The sequence below is a fragment of the Parasteatoda tepidariorum genome, chromosome 6 (genome assembly GCF_043381705.1).
Source record: "Parasteatoda tepidariorum isolate YZ-2023 chromosome 6, CAS_Ptep_4.0, whole genome shotgun sequence".
NCBI classification, from domain to species: domain Eukaryota; kingdom Metazoa; phylum Arthropoda; class Arachnida; order Araneae; family Theridiidae; genus Parasteatoda; species Parasteatoda tepidariorum.
Window position 1 is genome coordinate 28,098,260 of NC_092209.1, and position 25,212 is coordinate 28,123,471.

At 28.1% G+C, this 25,212-nt stretch overlaps 1 protein-coding gene across 2 annotated transcripts; it reads right to left on the bottom strand.

The window, feature by feature from the left end:
• Nucleotides 1–1,386: 1,386 nt before the first annotated feature.
• LOC107445151 (transposable element Hobo transposase) lies at nt 1,387–24,616 on the bottom strand. 2 transcript variants are annotated; one of them, XM_016059491.3, is made up of 6 exons: nt 24,462–24,616; nt 21,889–21,993; nt 20,545–20,611; nt 17,073–17,125; nt 14,450–14,515; nt 1,387–3,708 (listed from the first exon to the last, which is right to left on the bottom strand). In XM_016059491.3, the coding sequence occupies exons 2-6, from the start codon at nt 21,990–21,992 to the stop codon at nt 1,557–1,559; spliced, it is 2,442 nt and encodes an 813-aa protein (XP_015914977.1). In that variant the 5' UTR covers nt 21,993; nt 24,462–24,616; the 3' UTR covers nt 1,387–1,556. The 2 variants fall into 2 exon arrangements, with proteins under 2 accessions (XP_015914977.1, XP_015914978.1); XM_016059492.3 differs by lacking the exon at nt 24,462–24,616 and adding an exon at nt 24,169–24,399.
• Between the last annotated feature and the right edge of the window lie 596 nt (nt 24,617–25,212).

The following is a 25,212-nucleotide window of genomic DNA, read 5'->3' on the forward strand; positions in this document are numbered from 1 at the left end:
GGGGCAATTTAAGCCTACTACTTCAATTTGGAGCATATAGGCCCTGGTTTCCACAATTGGCGCAGCACTTGCAACACTGGAAAACCAAAATCCATGACTTTCCATGATTTCTTTTTTTAAAAAAATAGCAAAAATCATGACTTTTCATGACAAATTTTGTTCAATACTGAAATTCATGACTTTCCAGGTGCGCGGATACCCTGTGAATATTAATCATGAATATCTGGCTCTCCCTCACAAACAAATAAGATTTCCGGAAACTTCTGTGATCAGTGATTTTTTTAAACAGCTGGACCTTCGATCTCTGGAAACTTCCGGACCGCTGTTAGCGAAAATTTCGGAAATCCGGAGCACAATCAGCCCTGCTTTCTTCACTCAATTCCACGGCACTGCTTGTTTGTACACAAATTTATGTTACTTAATATTATTTATAACTGGCACAGTTAATTCAATTCTGGCTCTTGTGCTATTTAACTTAACTTTAATATGCATTACCTAAAAGGTTGTTTAATTATACTTCAGATTTATACAAGTGACCCTATGCTAACCAGATAACTTTTAATCTACAATTTAAAGTCATACATTTATCATATAAATGAAGCGATAAAAATGATTTAATCCATTGTCAACATGCTCTTTAAGTAATATATATTCTAGTAATTATGATTAATAATTGTCAATGTAAAAAAAATGATGGAACAACCATTTTCTGTGCTATATGAATAAAAAATATAAAATTAAAGAAAAGATTTTTATAAATATTTTATCAGCTCTAATGAAACCATGGGTGCAAGTTGGAAAAAAGGCCAGGACTGAAAATTTTTTGACTGAAATACCTAACATACACAATACCCCCTCGACATATGCAAACTATCTAAGAAAGCTTTACCATAATACATTAAGTTTAAATACTGTACAAAAAATATTTATTCATCTGTCTTTTGATAAAATAACAACAGGACATAAGAAAGTAGACCAATAACGTAGACCTAAAATATATTTTTAAGGACAGAAAAAAAAATTTCTGATTTCCGTCTTCGAGTCAGTCTTGTTTCAGTCTTACTTCCGTCCGAGGACATTTTCGAAAGACGGAAATCCGTCCTGGGGACGGAAGACTTGCACCCATGAATGAAACAGATTTTAAAGTTTCTGACATAATCAAAGTTGAAATATTCTGAAGTACATTGAATTAAAATGTATGTATCAGTAAATAATAGATATGATTAATAAAATTAAGCTCAAGTGATTTCAGAAATTATGCTTGAAAATTATAACTATGAATCTTAAATATCCAAATTAAGCTCAGATAAAACTATTTAAAATAAACAATATCTTAGAGAGGAACTGCAATTAATTAACAATAATGAATTTTAAAACATACAAGCATTTAAAAGATTTCAGCTAATTTATTAAATCTTATGTACAAATTGTACATGGTAATAATTTTTAATTGATTTATTTATCTTATATACAAAATGCACATAATTATAACTTTACAATCAGGTGACATTCAAATTAGTATGTACAGGAAAGAAATTAATTATTGCAACATTTTACTATTTCTGCAGGAAGTTCCTAAATGTTTTAACAAACAAGCACTTGTGCATATGCTTCCGAGGAAGTTCTGTTTCTTTCATTGTTACCATCCATTCGCTAGCAACAAAACTATCATCTGTTTGAATGGCACTAGCTGGACAAGACAAAATCCACAAAGCAACTCTACTTAAGTACGGAAACTTTGTCTTGGCGCGGATCCAGTACTGTAGAGGATTAAACTTGTTCTCTTTATCAAGATCCAGTTTGCCCATAGTAAATGGCTCAGCCAAATATTCCTCGACCTCTTCACTGAAGCTGATATTCATGGATTCATTTTCAGCAGACATGGTGTCGCACAAATCGGGAAACCCTTCGCCACTAGAAGCTACGTTATGGACATCTATGCCATTCATCAAGAGAGTTTCATAACACTCTCGAACCAAGATTTCAGCATGATTCTGAGTTTCCAGCCTGTCTTCGGGAGTCAGAAACTGCAACTCCTTGAATCTCGGATCCAGCATGGTGGCGAGTTTATGATGTATGGTAATTCGCTTTACTACTTCATTGTCGATGGAAAAATTCATGAAGCTTTTGGCGGCAGCTAGAAAAGGTGATTCATCTGCATTTTGCAAACAATGAGTTTTCCACTTTGTAACCCAGGGTAGGACTAAGTTTAAAGTTGGATTTGTTAGGGATGAAAGCTCATTGTAGCCATCTCTAAATATTTCCAGAAAGTCAACAACTAAGCTCAGTAGTTCTTGGTCGATGCAAAAGCTTTCCAGCTCATCCCGATCAATCAAAATGTCTTTAATATGTTCCCATTGGCTGTTTATGGATTCCAACATACTCAACACAGACTTCCAGCATGTACTAGAGCACATAAGCAGATTCTTTGGCAAACTACTTTGCAGTTTCTTTTCTTTAAAATGCAACACAAGCAACCTGCACTGGTGTATCAGTGATACGAAGCAGGCAAATGCATATGGATCTTCCATGTCCTGGTCTTGCATGCCATCTTCATCTTTTTCGTCAGTTGTAGTGAGTGTATTTATGACTGTTTGAACAGCTATATTCAGAGCGTAACAAATACACTGAATGAACTGTTCACTGTTGTTGAAGGCATTAACCATGTTAAAGGAATAGTCGATCACGAGTAACCTCTTAAAGTCAGAATGCATAAGAGCCATGCATTCTTGAAAAAGCTTGGTAACATCTTCCGGTGCTTTCCGGTCATAAGGAAATTCTGATGTATGAAACATAACAGATTTAAACAAGCCATCCTCATTAGCATAATGACAAGATAATGTAATATAAGACACTTTTTCATTGACATCTACCCATATACTAGCAGAAAATGATAATCCATATAAAAGTTGAATTTCGTTTCTGAAGCTTTCCTCTGCTTGGACATACACATCATTGACAAGGTATTCTTCTAAATCCTCTGGAGGACACATGTATTGAGTCAAGTTAACATCTCCGACAGTTGCACCAATTTGTATAAATGTTTGCAGTAAATCTTTGAACTCTGTGTTGTCTAATACTGAAAATGGTTTAATTTTGTTGATAAAGAAAAGCAAAACTTGTTCTTGCAGCTTGGTAGCATGGTCTCTGAATTTAACCATCTGTTGCTGAAATACTGGTTTCTCTGGCATTTTAGATGGATCCAATACTCCAACATCACTTAAAGCACCTGTTAGACGGCGTTTTTTGGTTTTATCTCGATTGTAACGCTGTTTTCCACAAGATTTCAAATGAGATCTGAGAGTCGATGTACCATAACTGTGACTTTCATAGCTAAATACAGCTGAGCACTTCACACAAGCTACAAAAGATTTGCACAACAATACTGCCTCTTTTCCAATGTGGATAACATGATGATCAATGTTAAGTTTTTTAACTTCATCCTCACTGATAAGCAAACGAACATCTCCAAAGTTGCTCCACACATCACTTTTGATTCGCTTGAACTTTCTGACATCCAGTATCATTTTATCGGTAACTACAGCCATTCTTTTTTCAAACAATTTTTCAATAGTTTCCTTTTGCTTCCTACGAGCACTTTCTGCTTCTAAGTCTTTCACAGATAATTCGAAGACAGGTTTGGTATAATACTTTTTGGTATATATTTTGGTTGTAGCACCATGCTTTGATCTTCTGTGAGTTGGTCTCCTATAATATAAAAAAAAAAAAAAAAAAAATTGTTTTGAACTTGTTTTATGTTTTGAACAATTTTCTATAATAGTAAATACATTTTTATTAAAACAAATGTAATTGAAAAATATGTTAAACTAAAGGTAAAATTATTTTATATACAGCAAAATAATTATATTTCCATTGAGAAAATTTTAAACCTGGCTGAATTTTATTAATGAAAACAAAGTAAGCAAAATATCAAAAAAAATAACAAAAAAAATTTCTAGGTATAATTACAATTAGCAATACTTAATCTCTTAAGTTAAGACAACTGAACATTGCTCACATTACACTAAAGAACAATTAATTTGTATAAAAACTGAATTCATTATGGCTCGCAAATGCAATTTTGTTTCTTAGATTCTTCCAAAACATTTTGTATAGTAGTAAACCTTAAGTAAAAATTTAATTTTAAATTGCTTTTTTAAAAGATCTATTTAAACAGAAAGTGATAAAAAACTAACTTAAATAAAACAAGAACAAAAATAAAGTTTTATGCAATATGTATCTATTCATTAAAAAAAAAAAGGTAATTAAGTTCAATAAGTGCAAATATATAGGCAGCAATATCAATGTGTGCTTCAGCTGTAAATTAATTATATTGTTATATTGAGGTGCAGTGAAGTTAGAATCAAGCAGTGAAATTAAATGGTGACTAAATGGCTTGTAAATAATCAAATTCATTTTGAATGCTTACCTCCCAATTATCTTCACTCAAATGAACTGGACTGGCTATACATCCAACTGAAATTGCTCCATCGCAAGTCAATCAAATTCATTCAATATTTTGTTTAAAATTTTAAAATGTCTAGAGGAAACAAAACGTACATCCAACAACATGAATACTTTCAGTTGTTTGATTTTACAAGCCTTAAAGTTTAATCACCATTTAATGACAAAAGTTTCGTTGAATTGCTATAGAAATTGTGAATCAGAATATTTTTAGAGCACCCTATAATATCAAAATGAGAAAAAAGGTGCATGCACACATCTATGAAATAAGAAGTAAAATTATAGGCATCCAAAAACTTTCAAAAATGCTTTACGTAAAATATATTAATTATTCTTTGTATTATAATAATACATTGAAGCAATCCCTTAAGTATAATATATCCAAATATAGAAGTAACGAAAGTAATAATAAATGCTATAAAGTACTAGAGTATTAGAACAGATTCATCAAAATATCCAAATAAACCTTATAACGAATGTTTCTTGAATCACATAAAATAAATTGAATAATTTTTTCTTTAAAGAAATACAGTAAATATAATCACACCTGGCATCCAAACAAAAATGAGTGCCATAAAATGAGAGCCCTATACTGTCAATGTATCGCAAATATTTACTTACTGCTAATTAAACCAGACTAATTTTGAAACAGGTGTGATTAATTTTGAAACCAATTTTGAACAGGTGAATTAGAAAACTGACAGAATGATTGAAAATAATGAAATCAACATAAACCAGGCTGATTCAGTACAACCGTTTTAAAATTGGAGGGGAAAATCAATATAAAATGATTGAAAATTACGAAGATGGAACAGCAGCCGAATCATTTTTATATTAAGAACAGCAAAATGCTTGTAAACCTTCAATTTTTAAAGAAAATTTGAGGACATAAATTTTAGCTGAGTTCAGAAAAAATTAATTATTATGAGTGTAACAGAAAATTATATAAATCAAAAAAATGTTCTTAGTTTCCAGAAGAAATAAAATCTAAAAAAGGTTTAAATCAGATTTAAATATGCCTTTTAAAGAATTTAAAAGAAATATGCCAATGATATTTGAAAAAAACTAAATTTAAATCCTAATTTAAATTTACCAAGTCTATAAAAAATTCCTAAAAAATGAAAAAAATGCCTCTCAAATTAATCAAAATTAATCTTAAAATGAAAAATAATGTTATTTATATTTTCAAGGAAATGTTCACATGCTTTAATTGGTTTTTTAAATGTAATAAAAAATAAATATGTAATTTATGGGTAAAGTAAGATGCAATAAATACCTCCTAAAGATAAATAAGAATTATATAACATAAGCATTATTAAATGTTTTTTGATATTCTTAAAAACAAAGGAATGTCAATTGTCTAAAAGCGAATTCTCGTATCTTGAAACTTTTCATTCAATACCAATATTTGTTATTGGAGCATACTTAAAAGACAAAATTCACTAATTGAAATGTCTTTTTTCTTTTCCAAATTCTTTTTTTCTTCTTCTTTTCTTTCCACTTCATTTCTTGTTTTTGAAAAACATAAATCGTTGAAATCAAAATACAGAAATTTGACTAAATAAAAGATAAATTTGTTTCACTTTTCTTATTAAAAAATGAATCTTAGACAATTCTGATTAATGAAATATTTATTTAGAAAAATTACTCATGACTAAAAGCTTTTTAGAGAAAATGTATGATATATAAATTGGAAGATTAAAAAAAAAAAAAATGCTGTGGTATTGTATTTAGAGTAAATTACAAAGAAAAAAACTGATTAACAAGCAAAATGCTCTAAAACAAAAAATATTATTCAAAATTAAAAAAATAAATAATGTCCTATCACGGAAAAAAAACCACCAAAATATACAAAGAAAGGCACATATCATCAACAGTTTAGCCATGACCTCACTAATATAAACAAGCATTAAAAATATATTACATCATGATTGCAGGGTTCATTTCGCCCCACTTGTCTTTTTGATAAAAAATTTCAGCCCCACTTGATTCATGTTATACACCCTCATACATAAATATAAATGAAACATAGAAAGCTTTAATTAAAAGACATTTTTCCCTTTGCTGATTGGGAGAATACCAATACAGTTTTAATAAACCAATTACAGTTACTAAGCTTTCCCTTATTCCTAAAATGAAACATTTTAGGGATTTACTTTGCAAGATTTACCTTAGATTATATCGAACAACACAACGACTTCGTGTACACTTTGATAAAGGCTCTCTGTCTAATAGCTAATAAATACATTTTGTACCCTCTTTCCCTGCCTAAGACCCGTTTTAATCTTTCCACTCGGCAACATCGTTATATACATATGTATAATGCAATTCTAACTGACTTTCTCATACAGTTGTATGGTTTTCAAATATTTTTTCCCTAAAGTTACAGGGGTGCCCATCCTCCTAAATATGAAAAATCACCCCCCTCAAATTTAAAACAAAGTTTTTATTATCATTATAATTATTTTTTTTAATCTACATCTGATTCATCTCAATTAGACAGACTGTTAGAAACATGTAAAATATTATTTTTAGATGACAAAAAAATAACAGCATTTTTCCACGCTGTTATTTTTTATTATAATAAATAAATGAAGAGTCCCTTTAAGATTTCAATAGAAAATTGACTCACAAAGTGGTAGTGGTGGTGTGTTGCATTAAAAATTATTTCAATTTTACAACCAATTTGGTTCTGACTGCTGAGCCCCAGTTTAATGTAACTAAAAATTTATTAAAATATAACTAGAGTAATAAGTACATATCAGGATTAATTTAAAGTATGTAGAAAGAAAATTTTATATTCTAAATTCTTATCTATGATTGCATATTAGGAAAAATTAAGCATGAATTAACAATATTCTCTCAGGGTCTAAATTGTATAAGTTAAGAATATTTAAAAAATAATGACATATTTTAGAATAATGCAGTTTTTTTTTTTTTTTAGTTTAAGTTTTCTTTTAACATAACTATATCACAATATGTAAAGTATAATTGTTGGTATAAGAAAATTTTTAAAGCTCATAAGTATGAAACGTTAAAAGTTCTTTTCTGCGAACTTTAAGCTAATCATTTTATATTACGTATTCACAATATTTAACTAATTCAGGCTCATTTTGCAACACTGCTTTTTTTTTCATATGTTTAATTTTTTATTTATTTTTTTTTTCTCCCTGGGTGTTTTTTTTTTTTTTTTTTTTTTTTTTTTGCAACCTGTGAGAATACTAATATATAATTTCTACATATTATACATCTATATAATATATTTATAGAATTCATCAAAAAATGGGAAATGTCAATGAGCAATTAAAGCTATAATTGCGAATTTCTAAAATAATTAAAAATCGTTTTTTATTTTTAAAAAAAAAAGAAAATTCTCATTTATAGTCACAATTTCTTAATAAAACATGACAATAGAAAATCAAACTTACAAAATTCAGATCTTAATATTTTTAAAATTATAATTGCACAAATATTCTAAAATATTCCATTTTAAAAGGGAACACAAAAATGCAAAGTAAACTTCCAATAAAAAAAATAATAAAAAAATTCCCTTCTTTTTTTAGCTATTTATTTTAGTTTACATAGTTAATATTTTGATCTTTTATATCAAACTATAGTTGGAGCAGAAAACAGGATGTATTCATATCTAAACACTAGTAAATATATTATTTTAACTTTATCTTGATATTATTAATAAGTTGCAAATTCATTATTAGTATCTAACTGCAATATAATAATGTTCTTTTATTATTGTTTGAAATCTGACAAAAAATAGGCTAAATTTGTAATAACACAACTAAATGAAACAAACACATAAAAAGCTTTTTTAAATAGTACAGAAATTTATAGTCTTTGGTAATTACCATCAAAACGACAGTTTTCGCAAAATAAATAAAAAACTATTTGATTTCTTTCATTAAATAATCCATATTTTTCAAGTTATTATAAATAAATCAAATTTCTTTTTATTTATTTGTTTACTATTTTTTAGATGAAAATCGGGAGACAGTAGTTACCTTCAATAAAGTCTCTGACAAATTTCTCAAAATGTAAATACGTTTATTGACTCTGAAGAAATGATACTTCATTGTTCTGCAGAGAAAAATGTTCTTTATAACACAAGTTATATTTTATTCAACTAGTGTCACAAATAGTGTTTTATTTGTCCTTTTTGTACTTAAGATATTAAACACACAAAAGGAGGAGACACATACAAAAGGATGCGTAGAAGAAAATATACAATTTATTCTAAGAATATTGATTATAAACGTTCAAGTAGACGGTCATACTATATTAGGATATGTATGTATTCATCTCTGTAACACTTTTATAATACAGTAAATTGCTTAAAAAGTTCGGAAATGTGTGCTGGGGATGAAGGGCAGTAATGACATTTTATCTTAATTTAAAAAAAAAAAATATATTTATATATAACTTAAATACAATATCTGTCTAATGAATAATGAAAATAAATATTTTAATGGGAAACATTGCTGAAGGATGCAAAAGTTAAAATATACATATATATATAAATATATATTGGCGAATATAATCATGTGAGCTGATGAAAAGATTATATCTTTTACTTTCCAGATTTTTATTATTTTTTTCTTCTTTTTTCATTGCTCTGTAATTTTTTCCATGTTTTCTCTACATTTTGAACTTATATTTATACAGTGTTACCTCGAGATACGAGTTTAATTCGTTCTGTAACCTTGCTTGTATGTCAATTCGCTCGTATCTATCTCAAAGCAATTTTCCCCATTGAAATTAATTGAAATGTCATTAATCCGTTCCAGTCCAAAAAATGCTACTCCCAATTGTTTCCATTATGTGCTTTTGAATAAGAAAAATGTATTTATAAATGACAAATATTGTATAAAAACATAATAAAAGAGAATGTAAAGCAAATAAACTGGTTTTATAAAGTGTACATACATATTTGTATTTTGGTCACTTAAATGCTACTTGTATGCTTAATTTTAGTCACTGCTTTTCTCTTCACTGGTCTTTGCTTTTTCAGCCGGATTCAAAAAAAATAAATAATAAAAAACTGTCCAAGGAGATTATTTCAGAATGCTGCAGAAATGAGTTTGGCAAGCTCATTAAATAGCTCCGATGTACGACCAGTTGCAACTTTTTCGGGGTGTTTCTTTTCCTTGAACTGTTAAATTCTCACCCACATTCCCAAGAACTATTTTATCTCACTTTTAGAGATAACATCCTCCACCTCTGGCTCTTCCTCGAAACCAATTTCTTGCAGAATGCTGCTGCGACTGTAATTCCTCGGTCGTCATTTCCTGAGAGTGCTCCTCGGCGAACTCGTTCAGGTCTCTCTCAAACACCGCCAGGTCCATGGATTTTCCCAGAGACACAATCTCCTCCTCCACTGGCACTTCGGGTTCAAATCCTTCGAAGCTACAGACTCAGGCGACAGCACAATTTTCAACTACAGACTCACTCAGGCCACAGCTTCTTCCATGCAGAGGTAAAGGTCCTCGTCCTAACACTCAGCCAGGCCTGATCAATAATTCTGAGGCATATCACGATGTTAAAGTGGTCCTTCAAGTACTCTCGAAGGGTGAGGTTTGTGTTGTCTGTCACCTCAAAGCAGCACAGCAACAGGTGCTCAGTGTACAGCTTTTTAAAATTAGAAATCACCTGCTGATCCATGGGCTGCAGGATAAGAGTGGTGTTAGGTGGTAGATAGAGAGCCTTTATAAACTTGAACTCGAACTCTTCGAGGATGTCATGTTCGAGGTTCCGTGGGTGAGCAGGAGCATTGTCGAGAATGAGAAGGGCTTGCATGGCCATTCCTCGCATTTCAAATGTCGTTCGTATCTCAAAACAAAATTTCGCTCGCTCGACAGCTCGTATCTCAAATAACTTGTATGTTAAGGCACTCGTATCTCGAGGTACCACTGTATATATATATGTGTGTGTGTATATACACACACAAAAGGGTAATTGTGAGCCCAACTGAAAAATCCTGAAAATTTTTTGATTAACATCCATAATCATTAATGACGCATTTCAAAAAAATCAATGCCTTTATAAACTTAAATCATTGATATTTTCAAAACATGATATTCTAAATAAATTATATGCAGCATAATTCAAATGAATAATTATGTATTAGTTTACTTTTATCTCTAATCACATTTGATATTCTATAAGAAAAAATATTTAAAAATGAAAGGCTCTTTCTAGTTCTAATTCTAGGAATTCCAGTTCAAATATTTTTAAATAAAATAAACAAGAATTTTTATACATAAATGCGATCAATGATTTTTTCAAACTTCTGGACCTGGATTTCTGGTAACTTCACGGTGGGTGAAATCATATCTGCATGTATATATATACACATAGGTAATTCGGTTAAATGGGCAAATTGTGAAAAAACTATTCATAATTTGTGAATATAAAATATGCATTAAGTCGCATTCTTTCAACCAGGGTCCTACTTTTGGAAATTTGTGCAAATAGGGTCCTGTTATTGCAAAAATTGCTAAAAACCTTTTCAAGAAGATTTTAAATTGTAAATAGATACAAGATTCCGCTCAACAAATGCTGCTACTAAATTAGAGATGTAACATGCAAATATTTCGTATTTATCCTATACTGCTCAACACAGAATATTCATTTCGGACGAATAATGGAAACAAAATAAGTCACATTTTTAATAATTTAAATTGACTTCTTTTAAATAACACAACTTAGTAATGTATCACTTTTCATGTGTTAGGCATCAAGTAAATTTAAACAATTCTTAAATTTATAATATTTTATTTAAAAAAATGTAATACATAATATTGTATTAATTAATTTTAAGAATAAATATAAATTCATCCTTTATTTATTTACAAAAAAAAATTATGATTTAATATTAATAAGAATGTGCAGTAGATGTTTTTAAAAGTAGAAATATTTTCTAAGAATACGACATGTTGAATTCAAACTTGGGGAAACTTAGATTGTCTGAATTGTCATTCCCCCCGGAAAGGTTTATTTGATTAACAAAACAATAGTGAAGATAAACAAATTTGTGAAGGGTGCGTTTTAATAAAAAGATATTTTGTGAAGGGTCTGTTAACGGACCCAAATTTCTTCTAAACAGACCCCTGTACCCATATGACTACTTTCAGTTACCAGCAAAGCATTATAAGTTTAACTAATTTCAGTTATCAGCAAAACATTATAGACTCGACTAACTTTGGTCATTAAAACAAAGACTAAACTAGTTTTGGTTATCATCAAAAAAACTAGTGATGTAAAATTTCTCCAGGCCTGCACAGAGTTTTCACTTGAGTGTGAGAATGCGAGAAATTTGTGCATTCTATAAACCAATTTCAAAATTCGCGAATTTCTCGCATTTTGAATAAAATTTCTCATTGCGCCATTTAGAATAAAAATCCGTTCCACTTTTCTTCCTGGATCTTTCATTATTTTCAACATCTGCCCCATTATCAAGCTTCCCTATTTACCAGTATTGTTCAGAACCTTTAAGAACAACAGAACACCATTCCTCCGAACCACAGAACCTCTTTCAGAACGCATTTCTCTGCAACCACGTGTTTACCGTAGGTAAGGTTTCTTCATGTAAGACGTTCAAAGTTTTTGCGCATTAAAGTAAGATGGACAAATACCTTGTAAAGGCAATATCTTATACTCAAAAACGGACAAATGAAAATAAAACAAACGTGGGTAGAAACGATCGAAACGAAACAAATACGCATTTGAGCAACCTAATGAGAATAGCTGATGAAAAAGTAGATGTAGAACCTTTTCCATATGATGATGCAGCAAAAATATTCAATGCTTTAAAAATTAGAAGATGTTAAAAATGTATAATAATTAAAGTGTTTAATTATTGTGTTTTTTTTTTTTTTTTTTTTTTTTTTNTTGTTTATTGTGGGTTTTTTTTTTTTTTTTTTTTTTTTTAATCTTTAGAAATCTTACTTAACTTTTTAAGATCTCACCCTGTTTTTGAGAAAGGGTGAGAAATTCTCACCCATTTTTTTTCTGAGAAGAAAACACTGCTGCACAAGAATAAATTTAACGAAACGCAAGATATAAGTTTAATCTCACCATACGATCTTTATAAACCCAACACATAACTTTAAAAAACGGAAACAGTTGAACAATACTTCCTTTTTTACAATTTATCTATGTATTGTTGAAGTTACTTTCATTCAGATCAGTACCCTAATGTAATTAAATAAAGTATTTTGCTCTTAAAACAGATGTTACTTTAGGTTTAACAAGAAATGCTATGTTAAGGATTCAGTTCAAAAGAATGTTTACAACTTAAAAATGGAGAGGCTTCATAAGGTGATGGTAGACTAATCTTGATTATTACCACCAATTTAAGTTTAAAATGATTGTACAATGCTTCGGCTTTTTGTTTTGGTCGGTGCTGCAGTCACAAAATATTATATTTTATTATAATAATAAATATTACACACACAGTCAGTAATTTTAAATTGAAATTCACTTTTAATAAATAATATATTTACTAATGGGAAGCACATTAGTCAAAATGTGTATGAACAAGTAAATTCTATTAGTAGCTGCTTTTTTTGTTTGTTTTGTGACTAATTTCTTTATTTCTCTTTTTGTTGTCATATTTCTTCAATTCACCCAATGCAAAATATGTAAGAAGCAAAAGAAAATTTTTTGCAAAAATTATTTCACATACATAAACTAAATCAAAATAGATTCTAATTTGTTTCTCATAATTCCAAAAAACCAAATAATGAATTAATGCAACAATTAATGAATAGTAAAGTAGATAGATAATATGCATAAATTTTATGAAATTTTTAGGGCAATAATATTTTAAATAAACTAACTAGCGTCCCTTAAATATTTGAACAATCATATAAATTACAAAATAAGTTATTTGATGATTATTAATTCTTTAGAATTCGAGGAAAAACCATACATTTTTGATCAGATTTACAATTAACTGCCCCAGCTAAAATAAAAAAATTGTTTAATTTCTTTTCTTTTCTTTTTTTTTTTTTTAAATTTTGAGAAGTAATAAACAAAGTTATATTTTGATTGGGAATATTTAATGGAATAACTATGAACTTTTTTGGATGAATTTTTAAAACATGTTTTATAATAACAAAATTCTTCGTTTACAAAGTTTTTTTTAACAAAGTTTTATTTACAATCATAAAAAAAGGCACTCTGTTCAGAAAACTTGAGCTTCCAAACATTTTTTTAAAGAATTCGAAATTACATATTTAAAAGAAAAACCAACTCTCCTATTATCATACAATGAAAGTTAAAAAGCAGGACTAAATTAAAATAACGACAAATAGCTTCATTTTATTACATTTGTAAATAATTTACGAAAATATGTCAAAATAATTAAAAGTGCAGTGAAATGAAAGAATGGACAGAATAGCTTTTCATATTCTTTACTCATGCAAGAAAACAATACTACAAATGCGAAATATTGTAAAGGTATAATAATGACTAAAATAAAAATAGGTAATGTTAAGAGTGTTAAGAAAAAGAAAAACAATTTAAAATAGATAAATCGAAAAAGAAAAAAAGCCGGCCAGATGGCCGAGCGGTCAGCGTGCCTGACTGTGAAGCCAATGGTTGCGGGTTCGAATCCAGCTCAGGGCATGGATGTTTCTCTCTGTGTGTGTTCTCTATTGTGTGATGTGTGAATGTGGCCCACCCTATAAACGGGTATGTGGCAGCGTGGCGTGGGTAATGTTGCTCGCCTCCGTGACTTAGGTTCACAGGTGCCCACTGGGTAACGTTAAATGAGTAACAACTCCGGCATCTTCCTAGGCGAAGAACAAAAGTTCAGTGCCTGCCGTTAAAAAAAAAAAAAACCTTTTGGAGTCAAAAAACCTTAAAGTTGAATATCATTGACAAAAAAAAATTACTAATTTTAAAGTATATTAAACACTTTAAATCTACAGATGCATTTAACTCATAATTATAATCAGAATTCAATTACCTTTGTGTTACTCCTCCAGAAAGTCCTCCAGTAGCAGTACTATCACCAACATACACAACTGTACACCTAAAAAAAAAATTTTTTTTGAAATTAGTAACATTAAACTAAAGGTAAATTTTCAAATGAAAAAAAAAAGAGAATTAATTCTAAATTTAAATGACTTTATTTAAGTCAAGTACAACAAAGAATCACATAATTAAGAGGATACTCCATATGACGAATTATTGTCACGAATTGTGTCAAATATGATTCAAACAACTGAACATTTATTCATAATTCATAAAGTAGTAACATAAACAAGAATCAGTGTAGACATTATATGAACCTTATTATTTAATTTAAAATATGATTGCTTTAATTAAAAAAATACATTTTAATTAAGATATAATTTAATATATTCTTAAGGTTATGATTTTTAAGAAAGTTTTATTTCATCGATATTAAAGATTAATATCAAGAAAAACTTAAATTATTTTATGTACATCAAATGCTTTTTATTTAAAATGAGAATTTCAATTAAGCATGGCAATGATTTGTTTTAAAGTATTATTTTAAATCAAAAACAATTTATATTCAATCAGTCCTTAAATGAACAGCAGCATTTTGTTTATATTAACCTAAAGTTTGCTTTCTGAAATATTTAGGATAGACATTAGTGTTAAAGATTGCTAGAAATTTAATGCTTACAAATTAAATAATTCAAAAAAAGAAAAATATTGTAGTTCAAAAGTACTTTAATAAAATACTTCCACACATACAAAAAAAAATCTTTCTCTACATTACATGCAATGCATGTGATTAATAACTACTATTATTAGAGTTTCAAAAAATGGTAGAAGAGGATATAGATAAAATTAACAGTTACAACAAAATAATATATGTATTAACTATGTTAAATTAGAAAAATTAACAGCATAATATTTACAACAATAATTGAACAATATTCCACTGAATTTTAGAACTAAAAACCTCTGACTTCTACAAAGTTTTTTAAAAAAAAACTTGCAAACTACATTTATGCTATACAGAATAATATTTCATCCTCAATAAATTTTTTTTTTTACGTCATAAGCAATGAAACTAATTTTTTGATAGAAAATATAACAAATAATTGCACTGTAAGTAAGTAGATTTTACACACTGGAAAGTCCCATATCCGGAATCGTCTGGACTTCGGCAAATCCGGAAAATAGATTTCTACAGATAAAAGGTCCTTAAGGTAAACGAACATCAAAATATCCTTAGTCAATAAAAATAACAAATAGATAATTAATGCCAAATTTAAACAACAATGTATAAACCCACGTGGCTGTGCTATTTTCACAGCTTCTGTTACAGACTTCCACTTAGTTTTAAAATTCTCAATATTTTAATATGCCATTATGACATACAGTTAATTTCAAATCATGCATATGAATTAGTAATAATTTCTCGATCTATTCAATTACACAGTGAATCTGCATGTTTTTGCTGACCGTTTTTTTAGTAGTTAGTATAACGGATTTTCACAGGCTTTTTAGAATCGCAAAATGTTAGTACCATATTATTTCCTTAGGCAAACTTTGCATTTTGCTTTGCAAATATTGACGCAAATCACACATGGATTATCGATTGCACGCTGTGCTACTAATTCAAATTTTTTAATGTTACATATTACACAGAAAATTTTATTGACCACATTGTTTTCTTGATCGCATCTTCACCAGTTTGGGATATTCACAGTTTTAAAATTTTCGTTTTTTAAATATAATTCTGAATCACGCTTTTGAATAATCACTTTATGATTCTCTTTAGTCATGACTATTTCATCTCAAATCTGCAATTTTTTCAAAATATAAAATTTTTCCACACTCTGAAATTGACTGCCAGATTCTTGGCAGTAATAATCTTTTCATAAGATTAGATGTTTCCCTTCTGTATCTTTGCATGTCACATTATTTTTTTATTGCATGTTACATTATTTTTTTTTTTCACATTTGTGATTAATTTTATTTTTCATAAAATATTGCTGATGATTATAGATAGCTTAACCTTGAAATAAATTCATTATTGTGTGAACCACAAAAAACAAACTGCAAAACTTATTTTAATTTTTCAAATCTGCAAGTTGTTCATTCATTGCGGGGTTGTAACAAATTTTTTTCGAATCAAATTATACCTCTTTCTTGAGTAATCTTTTGAAAATATGTCCGAGATTTTACATGCTTTTATTTTTAATTTTATAAATACCTCTTTTTGTTCTGTTTTACAATCTCATATGCCTATGTCTGTTTTGTTGAATAAAATTTTCAGAAATGCTACTCAATTGTATATCTTTACTTAATAGTCGTAATAGTTACTACTAAATCCCATTAAGCTTGTAATTATGTACAACAGTAACAGCAAGTTATGTGCAGACATGTCATTGACATGCACTATTTAAAATCTCATTTTTAAATTAACTTTTTGGCTTAGTTATGAACACTTGCTTGGAGAAGAAAAAAAATGTACAGATAAACCATAGAACATTTTCACTTATTTATTTGCTTATTGCAGAACATTGCTAAATATATTGCTATAAGGAAAACATTTCTCTTGATCCAAAAAATATACATTCTAATTACAATAAAAATTAGATACATACTTGCGATTAGTTCCTCTGTTCAAATTTAAAGCAACATCAGGGACTATAGAATCCTATCAAAAGAAATAATCAACATTGATAAATAGATATAGACAAATAATAATATTGATCATATTACAAGCATAGAAAAAATCAAACAACACATAAAGAATAAAGGTAAATGAAAACAAAAATTACTGATTAAACACTCATACTTATAATAGTGATAACAGAATTTTACAAAACTTAATTTAAGAGTTTTAGAAAATTTTAAAAATAAACTATGGATAATCTATAAAGATTTTCCATGAAATACAATGGTATAATGAAAAGAAATAAAGATAGATTTTTTTTAGGGATTAAAATGAGTAAATTCCATGTTCTTAGAAAATAATTTTCACATTTTAAAATCAGCTGTTGGCATGCTAATAAACTAATTTCATATTAACTATCAGTGAAATTTAATTAAAAAAATTTAAAATTTCAGTTTAACAAAAAGGAAAGTAAGAATAATTTTAGTGTATACATAAAGATATATATCTTGCATAAAAACAAGTAATCGGGAATAAGTTATACTCCTTTTAACTACTTAACATTGCTATCAATATTTTTCTTCCTAACTGTAAATATGTTTCAAGCAAGTATTTTAAACATATTTGCTAACAGCTGAATAAGTTATGGATATAGAATGAAGGGTTGATTGCACATAATTGTGGAGCTATTTTCTGTTAATGGCGATAATTTTTCATAGTAATAATTAACTATTACACATGTAAAAATTCATTCAAAATTTTTTTAATTCATAAAGAAATTTTTAACAATTGATAAAATTAAGTCCAATACTTTTAATTCTTTAAAGTTGGAAATTAGAGTTGCATTTTTAAGCAAATTATAGTAAACAACTATCATACAGAAATATCATCACCATCATATGGAGCAGGCATTAAATCAAATATTAAAGGAAATGAAAAGTAACAGGAGTGTGTTACAATCAAAATGCACGTCATAGACTTTGAAACATGGGTGCAAGTTGAAAAAGAGGTTAAGACAGAAAATTTTGTCTGACAAAAATTCCCAACATACATCATACGCACTTTACATACACGACACATGCAAAATATCTCAGAGAGCTCCACCATAATGTATCAAATTTAAATACTGAACAAAAAATATCTGTTTATCCTTTCCTTTAATAAAATAACAGGGGCATAAGAAAGTACACCAATATAAATAATAAATGAACTTTTACATACTAAACTATATCATTAATTACAATTTTATGACTATCACCAGAAATATCTTCATTTCTGAAGAAAAAATATCTACCAAATGTATACTTTAAAATAACATACTTTTAAATGACTAAATTTCTTATCTAACTTTATTAGACTCACATTCATTTAAAATTACAATTCATATAATATAGTCAAAGCTATAGTAGGGAATTTTTTCATAAAGTGACTTTTTAGGTACAGTGAAATTCATTTTGAAGGAGTGAAAAACAAGAATACTAAAAACATAACTTTATTAATCACAGAAAACAATTTCACAAAAAAAAAACTTTTAAGGTTGAAATATAAGATAGCAAAAATAAAACTGTGTACAATTTTTGTTTTTCACATTTTGCATAATTGATATATTTTATATAAAGAAAAAGAAAATTATTGAATTTAACTGGATTAAAACAATAACTGTATTATTTCTTTAAAAATATTTTGCAATGGTGGTACTAGTACATTTATTTTTAATGTAACAGTCATCGACAGGCGATGCATTTTTAACATCTAAAAATTCAGTGACTGATTGCGTTCGATGAGAAATTATGTAAATACATTTTCAGCGTTAGTTACATCATCATAATCAGCGCTAAAGTATTATCATCATTTTATAGATATTTATCTGATGTTGAGCGTGTGTTAACGGATTCGGCAAATTTCATGTGCTTTACAGATTTAGCATTTCAGTTGACACAGTCAAAACTGTAGAAATCATATTCAAAGCTTCCAGAATATTTATTTTTCCTTTAGAAGCATCTTGCAGGCCACCGGAATTAAGAAAAAGAAATGATTACCTAGCTAGTTGTTAAGAGAAATGCTATTTGAATGAGTTGATTATTCCAAAGAATGAAGTTTGATGGAAAAAATTCCACACACAAATTTTACAATTTAAGCTCCTATACATACTTCAATCATCCTTCTAGTAATTTGACCATCCCATCATCTTTCGTATTTTGAGTCAAGGCAGAACACCAACAAAAAGACGAAAAAAATGTCAGAACAGCTTTAAACAGCTAATAAACAAGTCTTTATAAGAAAAAAAAGAATTCTGAAAAAGTTTTTGCCAGCTCTGTAGAGAAAACAATTTGATCTGTTTGAAAAATCTATAAAGTGAGATTTTTCTTAAAAAGGATGATGAAAAATCTGGAATAATTTAACATTATTGTAATAAGCAAATTCACAGACCAACAGAAAATGACGCAGGAAGCAGGATAACACACGAAACAGACAACATAAAACCAGGTTTCAACTTTATGTTCTTCACATCAGGTAATAAATAAGACATATAATTATATATTAATAATATTACGATGCTCAACTTTTTTTAAATTTGATATATTATTGTCTAATTACAGAGCGCCGATTATCCGAACTGCTCGGGACCGAACGTGGTTCGGATAATTGGAAAGTTGTTTCAAATCAAGTTTTAATGATTATTATTTATGCACTAACTTCCATTCTCACTTTTTCCAGACATAGGACTAGCAGTACTATCTAAACTAGTTCTGGCGTGTTTAAAAGTTTTTTTTTTCCAAATTTTTAAATATTTATTATAAAAATTTTTTTATACTTTTCTCTCATTTTCAATTTTTGTTTTTAAATCATATTTCAGCTTTTTATAAATTTTTTGTCAATTACTGATTTTACCACATTTTTCTTTATTTTCCATTGCAAACGAAATCCAGCAAAGATTTTTGTTTTATAGAATATGCTCTTTTTTAGATAAATCAACTGAACTGGATCAACATCATTTTGACGTTCTAGACTGTCAAAATGAAAAAATGAAGCTCGCATTCTTGGAAGATAATTTTCAGTTGAAGAGGGCTAAAGGGGTAGATAGGTTTTACTGTTTAACAATACATGTATGTATGGCTGCCATAAGAAAACTGCTAAGAAAGGTTGCAAATTAAATTTGGTCATCAAATGTAGAGGATACTATTTATTCTTCTAAATTTAGAAAAATTATCCATAAGTTAAAAAGTATTCCAAACTTAAATAAAAAAACAAATTCGGACATAGTTCAGATAATTGGACGTTCGGATAATAAGGATTCAGATAATTGGCGCTCTACTGTACAGATTTTGGCTGCCATTAGTAAGGCTGATGAATTAGAAAAACTTCATCGCACACAACTATAAAGGCCAATTTTAAAACATTTGTTTATGACTTGGAAAAATTTTACAAAAATGATAACATTTCTTTAATAAAATAATTACTATTGGTTCAGGAATGCTACAGATTGAATGGATTGCAGCATCTAGTTCTTCTGCTCCACCATTAGATCTAAAAATGAAAAAGCAAAATTAATTTAAAAATATGAATAGAATACATATTATTACAGTTAAAAATTATAAAATAAAATTTTTAAATAATAAAAAAATTGTGAATTCAAATTAATGATTATACATAAGTTATTTTATACTTAGAAAAATTATAAATTTTATTACCACTAAGATTATGTTACATAAGATATTTCTCTTTGTCTTAAAATTTCCTTTTCCTTTAACATGAAAAAAAAAGGGTAACATTGTTACCTTTAATATAAGTCCTAATATATAAAAACTTTATGTTTCTAAATTTATGTATAATTTTATACAATGATAATAATAAAATGTAATAAATTAAGGCTGAAATCAAGTAATCGAAAAAAATCTTTGCATTCTGGTCTTTGTGATGATCTCTCAATTAAATTTTAATTTTTTTAATAAGAGACAATCATAAAGTAGTTAACACTAGAATGATCATCATTCTTATTAATCTTGAACGACAACGTGATCATTGTAACTGCAATCAGAAAATTATGGCGAATATTTCATGATTAATTAAACTATCATTATAACAGGTAAGATCATTTTTAGAAAAACTTTTATAAGAAATATTTTAGCATTTTACTGTATTGTTATGGTATTATATTTATTATATATGTAAAAAAAAAATTTCTTTTTTTTCATGAAAAATAATATTAACATAAATCAATTATATATTATTCTAGATATTAAATCATCATTTGAAGTAAAAGTTATTAATGAAAATTTACTATCTTTCTAGGTTAGATATAATCTCCCATTTATTTCATTCACTTTTTTTGGAAACATAAGGCTCCAAATCATACTTTACATCGCAAAGCATACATTTGAACAAATATGTAGATTTTTTAACATGCAGCAATAAAGTATAATTGCAAATTAATGCTTATATTAGTATATCTTTTTTGGAGACAATTAAATGTACATTTGAACTATATTACACTCTCATTTGTACTTAGAAAACAAAACAGAAATGTTACACAAAAAAATAAAGACAAAATAAATATAATATTATTACTTATAAGTATGGGTACCTCTTAGTAAGTAATTTTACAAATATAAAAAACATACAAATGAAAATTTAATAACAAGCATCATAGAGAAAAAAAATGTTTTTCGACTTTAAGGTAAAAGAATTGAAATTTGTACAATATATTTTATAGTTCATTAAACACAAAGAAATTATATTTAAACACAAATATATATAGATATATATAAATACACCAAGAAAAGAGTACTAAAACCAATATTTACTTTTTGGCTGACAAAACTTGCTGCTGGACATCAACTTTGGTTTCATTTTCGTAAAAGTTTTTGGAAGTTACTTCATCTAAGAGCTCATCAATGTCATCAGCCATACTAGATTGAAAAAAAAATTTTTAGACATTACTTTATGTTTATAATTTCATGAATTTTAATAAACTTTCAACAAAAATTTCTTAACCCTTAAGTATGCAGACGAAAAAATGAGTGTTAGACTGCAAAAAGATAGCTACTTTACACTTGTATAAAACAAGAAAACACAATTTATTGCATCCTATAATTCCAAAATATATTTTTAAAAAGAAATATTAATTTAAACAGTTTTTAACAAATTTTGTACAAAAAAAAATTTCAGTCCTTGAACTATGCTCAAATAATTATATAGTTCTGACAACAACAAAGTACTAACATGAGATATACTAAACAAAAAACTTTACTTAAAGAGTATGCTGCTAACTCGAAAGGAAAAATTCATTAACTAAAGTGGGGAAGTAAAATTCATAACAATCTAGTACAACAACAGGGTTGTGGTACTTCGGAGATAACCGCGGGGAGATATCTAGCTCTGCTTTGAGAATAGCTTTCTAGTCAGAAACTTTTTAAGGTCACTAACATACATCCTAAATTTAAAGATAGACATAAGTATGAAATGTTTGTAATATTTGGTAAAACAATATTCAAATTCAACAATTTTAGTTTAACTTTCTCATTAGAATAGAAAGCTCAGAACTTGTAGGACAATATAATTGCTCTAATTGTTATTTATAACACTGCTTTATGTCAGAACTATAACATCAAATGATTGTAGTCAGGTTCAAAAGACTCATAACATTTACACACACTGCCAGCCTTGCTAGAGTACAAAAAACAAATGTCCTAAGGAAACTAATACTAGGTAAATAAAGTATTATCAGAAAGTACAGTCTTTCCTACATGCTCATTTCATTATGTGCAAAACAATATTTATTTGCAACTGCATAAATTTGTCACTTAGAAAGACAAAAATGTGAAATGAAACAACAAAAGAAAAACAAATTTTAAAGGAACTAGAAAAAAATTATCAGCTCTGACATTATTGAATTTCATTACGGATTTCCAGCAGATGTAAAAATAACAGCTAAGAAAATGATCTTATAAAAGCTATGGTTGTAAAAACGAATTTTTTTTATATTGTGTAAATTTTCATGCTTTACCAATTATGTAAGGATAAAAAATTTTTGCCTAATTGACATTTTTATATTTTATGGAAACAATATTCCATCTTATAAGAGCTATGGTTGCAAAAACGATTTTTTTTATACCGTGTAAATTTTCATGCTTTACCAATTATGTAAGGATAAAAAATATTTGCCTAATTGACAGTTTTAGTAACACCAGGAATGTTGGGCAAGGTAATTAAAGCCCTAGTTTGCATTAGTTTCTTTTTTAAATATCAAATAAATGGACAGATGCGTAGCCAGATTTTTCAACAGAAAATAAGCACCTTTTAGGCACTCAAAAAATATTTTTAATTACTTTCCAAAAAAAGTCATAATTAGAATCTCTGCAGTGATAAAAATTATTTTTTCTATCGTTTAAAGTTAATCATTTATTAACATAAAATCAATAAAATTCTAAAACATTTTCCCATAATCATGGTAAAAGAACTAGTTTCTGATAAATATTGCGGAAAAAATTATGAAAATCCAGCATTATTTGTGATTCTCTCCAGCATTATTGTGAGAAAAAAATCTCTTATTAAAAGACAGAAAATTAAGCACTTTTCAGAAACCTCGAATAAAAAAAGCATCTTCAAAGGCTTTTATAAAATATCAGCACATTTAAGCACTTTTAAAAATGCTACGCATCCTGATAGTTTTAAAAATAATACAAAAAAAGGCTACCATATATAGACAGTTACTTAATAAAGTAAAAGGTTAAAAATAAGGAAAAAAGTTTTGAACTGACGGTCAAAAATCAATATTTACATTAGACAGTACAATTATAATATAATAAAATTTCAGAAACTATTTTATTCATTAATATTGGAAGAAAAATTTGATTCATAACAGTCAAACGTATTGCTTGAAGTCTGATAAATATTTTAGCTATACTGCTATTAATATTTCGATCACACACAATTTATTTCTCATTATGAATTCACTCTTTTTATTTCACGTATACTTTGCATAATTAATAACAATGCTCGTATAAACAATTTGTGAATTGCATTATGACTGTTAATCATAAATAAAGAAGTCAAACAGAAAAAAGGAAGAGACAATTCAGCACCTTCATTTTTAACAGGGAGAAAAAGTTACTGAAACACTGAAAATACAAATCTAAGATAGGATTCGTAGGTAATTTATCAAACATAGTGTCTGATATAGAGAAATAAAAGAATAAAATTAATTTCATTCAAAACGGTTGCTCCGGTAAACAAACATTAGAATACTTGCAGTTAAGAAACGAAAATAACTACAGTTAAGAAAATGGCGGTCATTACTGCAACCCGCGGTTTATGACATTCAACCGATAAAAATTAGTAGTAATAAATATAATAATTAAAACATTATAGTACAGACCTGAAAACGTTTAAAGACCTAAAAGTTACTCAAAAAAACACTAGTGATGCACGAAAATATTGTTACTTCATTTATCGTCAAATTTTAGGCTTATATGAAAAATCTTAACTGTGGCCACCAAATTTTCTCCTATGTTGTTTTTGCATTGAAATAATAGGACATTGCCACTCTTTAAAGGAATGTTGTTTAAATTTGTTTCAAACAACTTTGGGTGGCATAAATGCTGTCGGGATGCGATTTTCCATTCCAGCAGCATTCACGACAGCTCGACTTAGATCCACTCGATCATGACCGTTTCTTTTTTCTTTTTTTTTTTTAAGAGAGGGCTTTGCGCAGCGAGGTAGAGTAGAAGAAAGTGGTCGTTCTTCCTTCTCAGAAGAGAAACATCTTGTTTTGTCATTCTTTTCAAAAAAGGAAGAAAGAAAGGAGTTGATTTTTTATTTATTTTGTCCGTCGTAAGTCGATATTTTTTCATCCTTCCAATTATTATTATTTTTTTTTCTCTTCATTTTCAGCGGTACAATAATAATATCAAGGTTTTATAAACAACTATATAAAACTTAGTATTTTGTTGAGCACAACAATAAAGTTCATTCAGGGAAATGAAAGATATACGATTGATTCATAAATTAAGTTCCGAAAATTGAAATGTTCCTGAACAATATCTTACAAATTAATGAAACATGATCGATCTAAAGGCTTGGTTTCTTAGGACAGGACGTCGTCAGCTGGAAATCAGCGCCAACCTCTG

Excerpts from the sequence above, each read along its gene's own strand:
- LOC107445151 (XM_016059491.3), bottom strand. The coding sequence starts at position 21,992 with ATGGCTGATGACATTGATGAGCTCTTAGATGAAGTAACTTCCAAAAAC. Across the intron at positions 20,612-21,888 it reads CAAGTTTTGTCAGCCAAAAA|ATCTAATGGTGGAGCAGAAG; the intron begins GTAAATATTGGT and ends TTTCATTTTTAG. Across the intron at positions 3,709-14,449 it reads TCTGGAGGAGTAACACAAAG|GAGACCAACTCACAGAAGAT; the intron begins GTAATTGAATTC and ends TTTATATTATAG.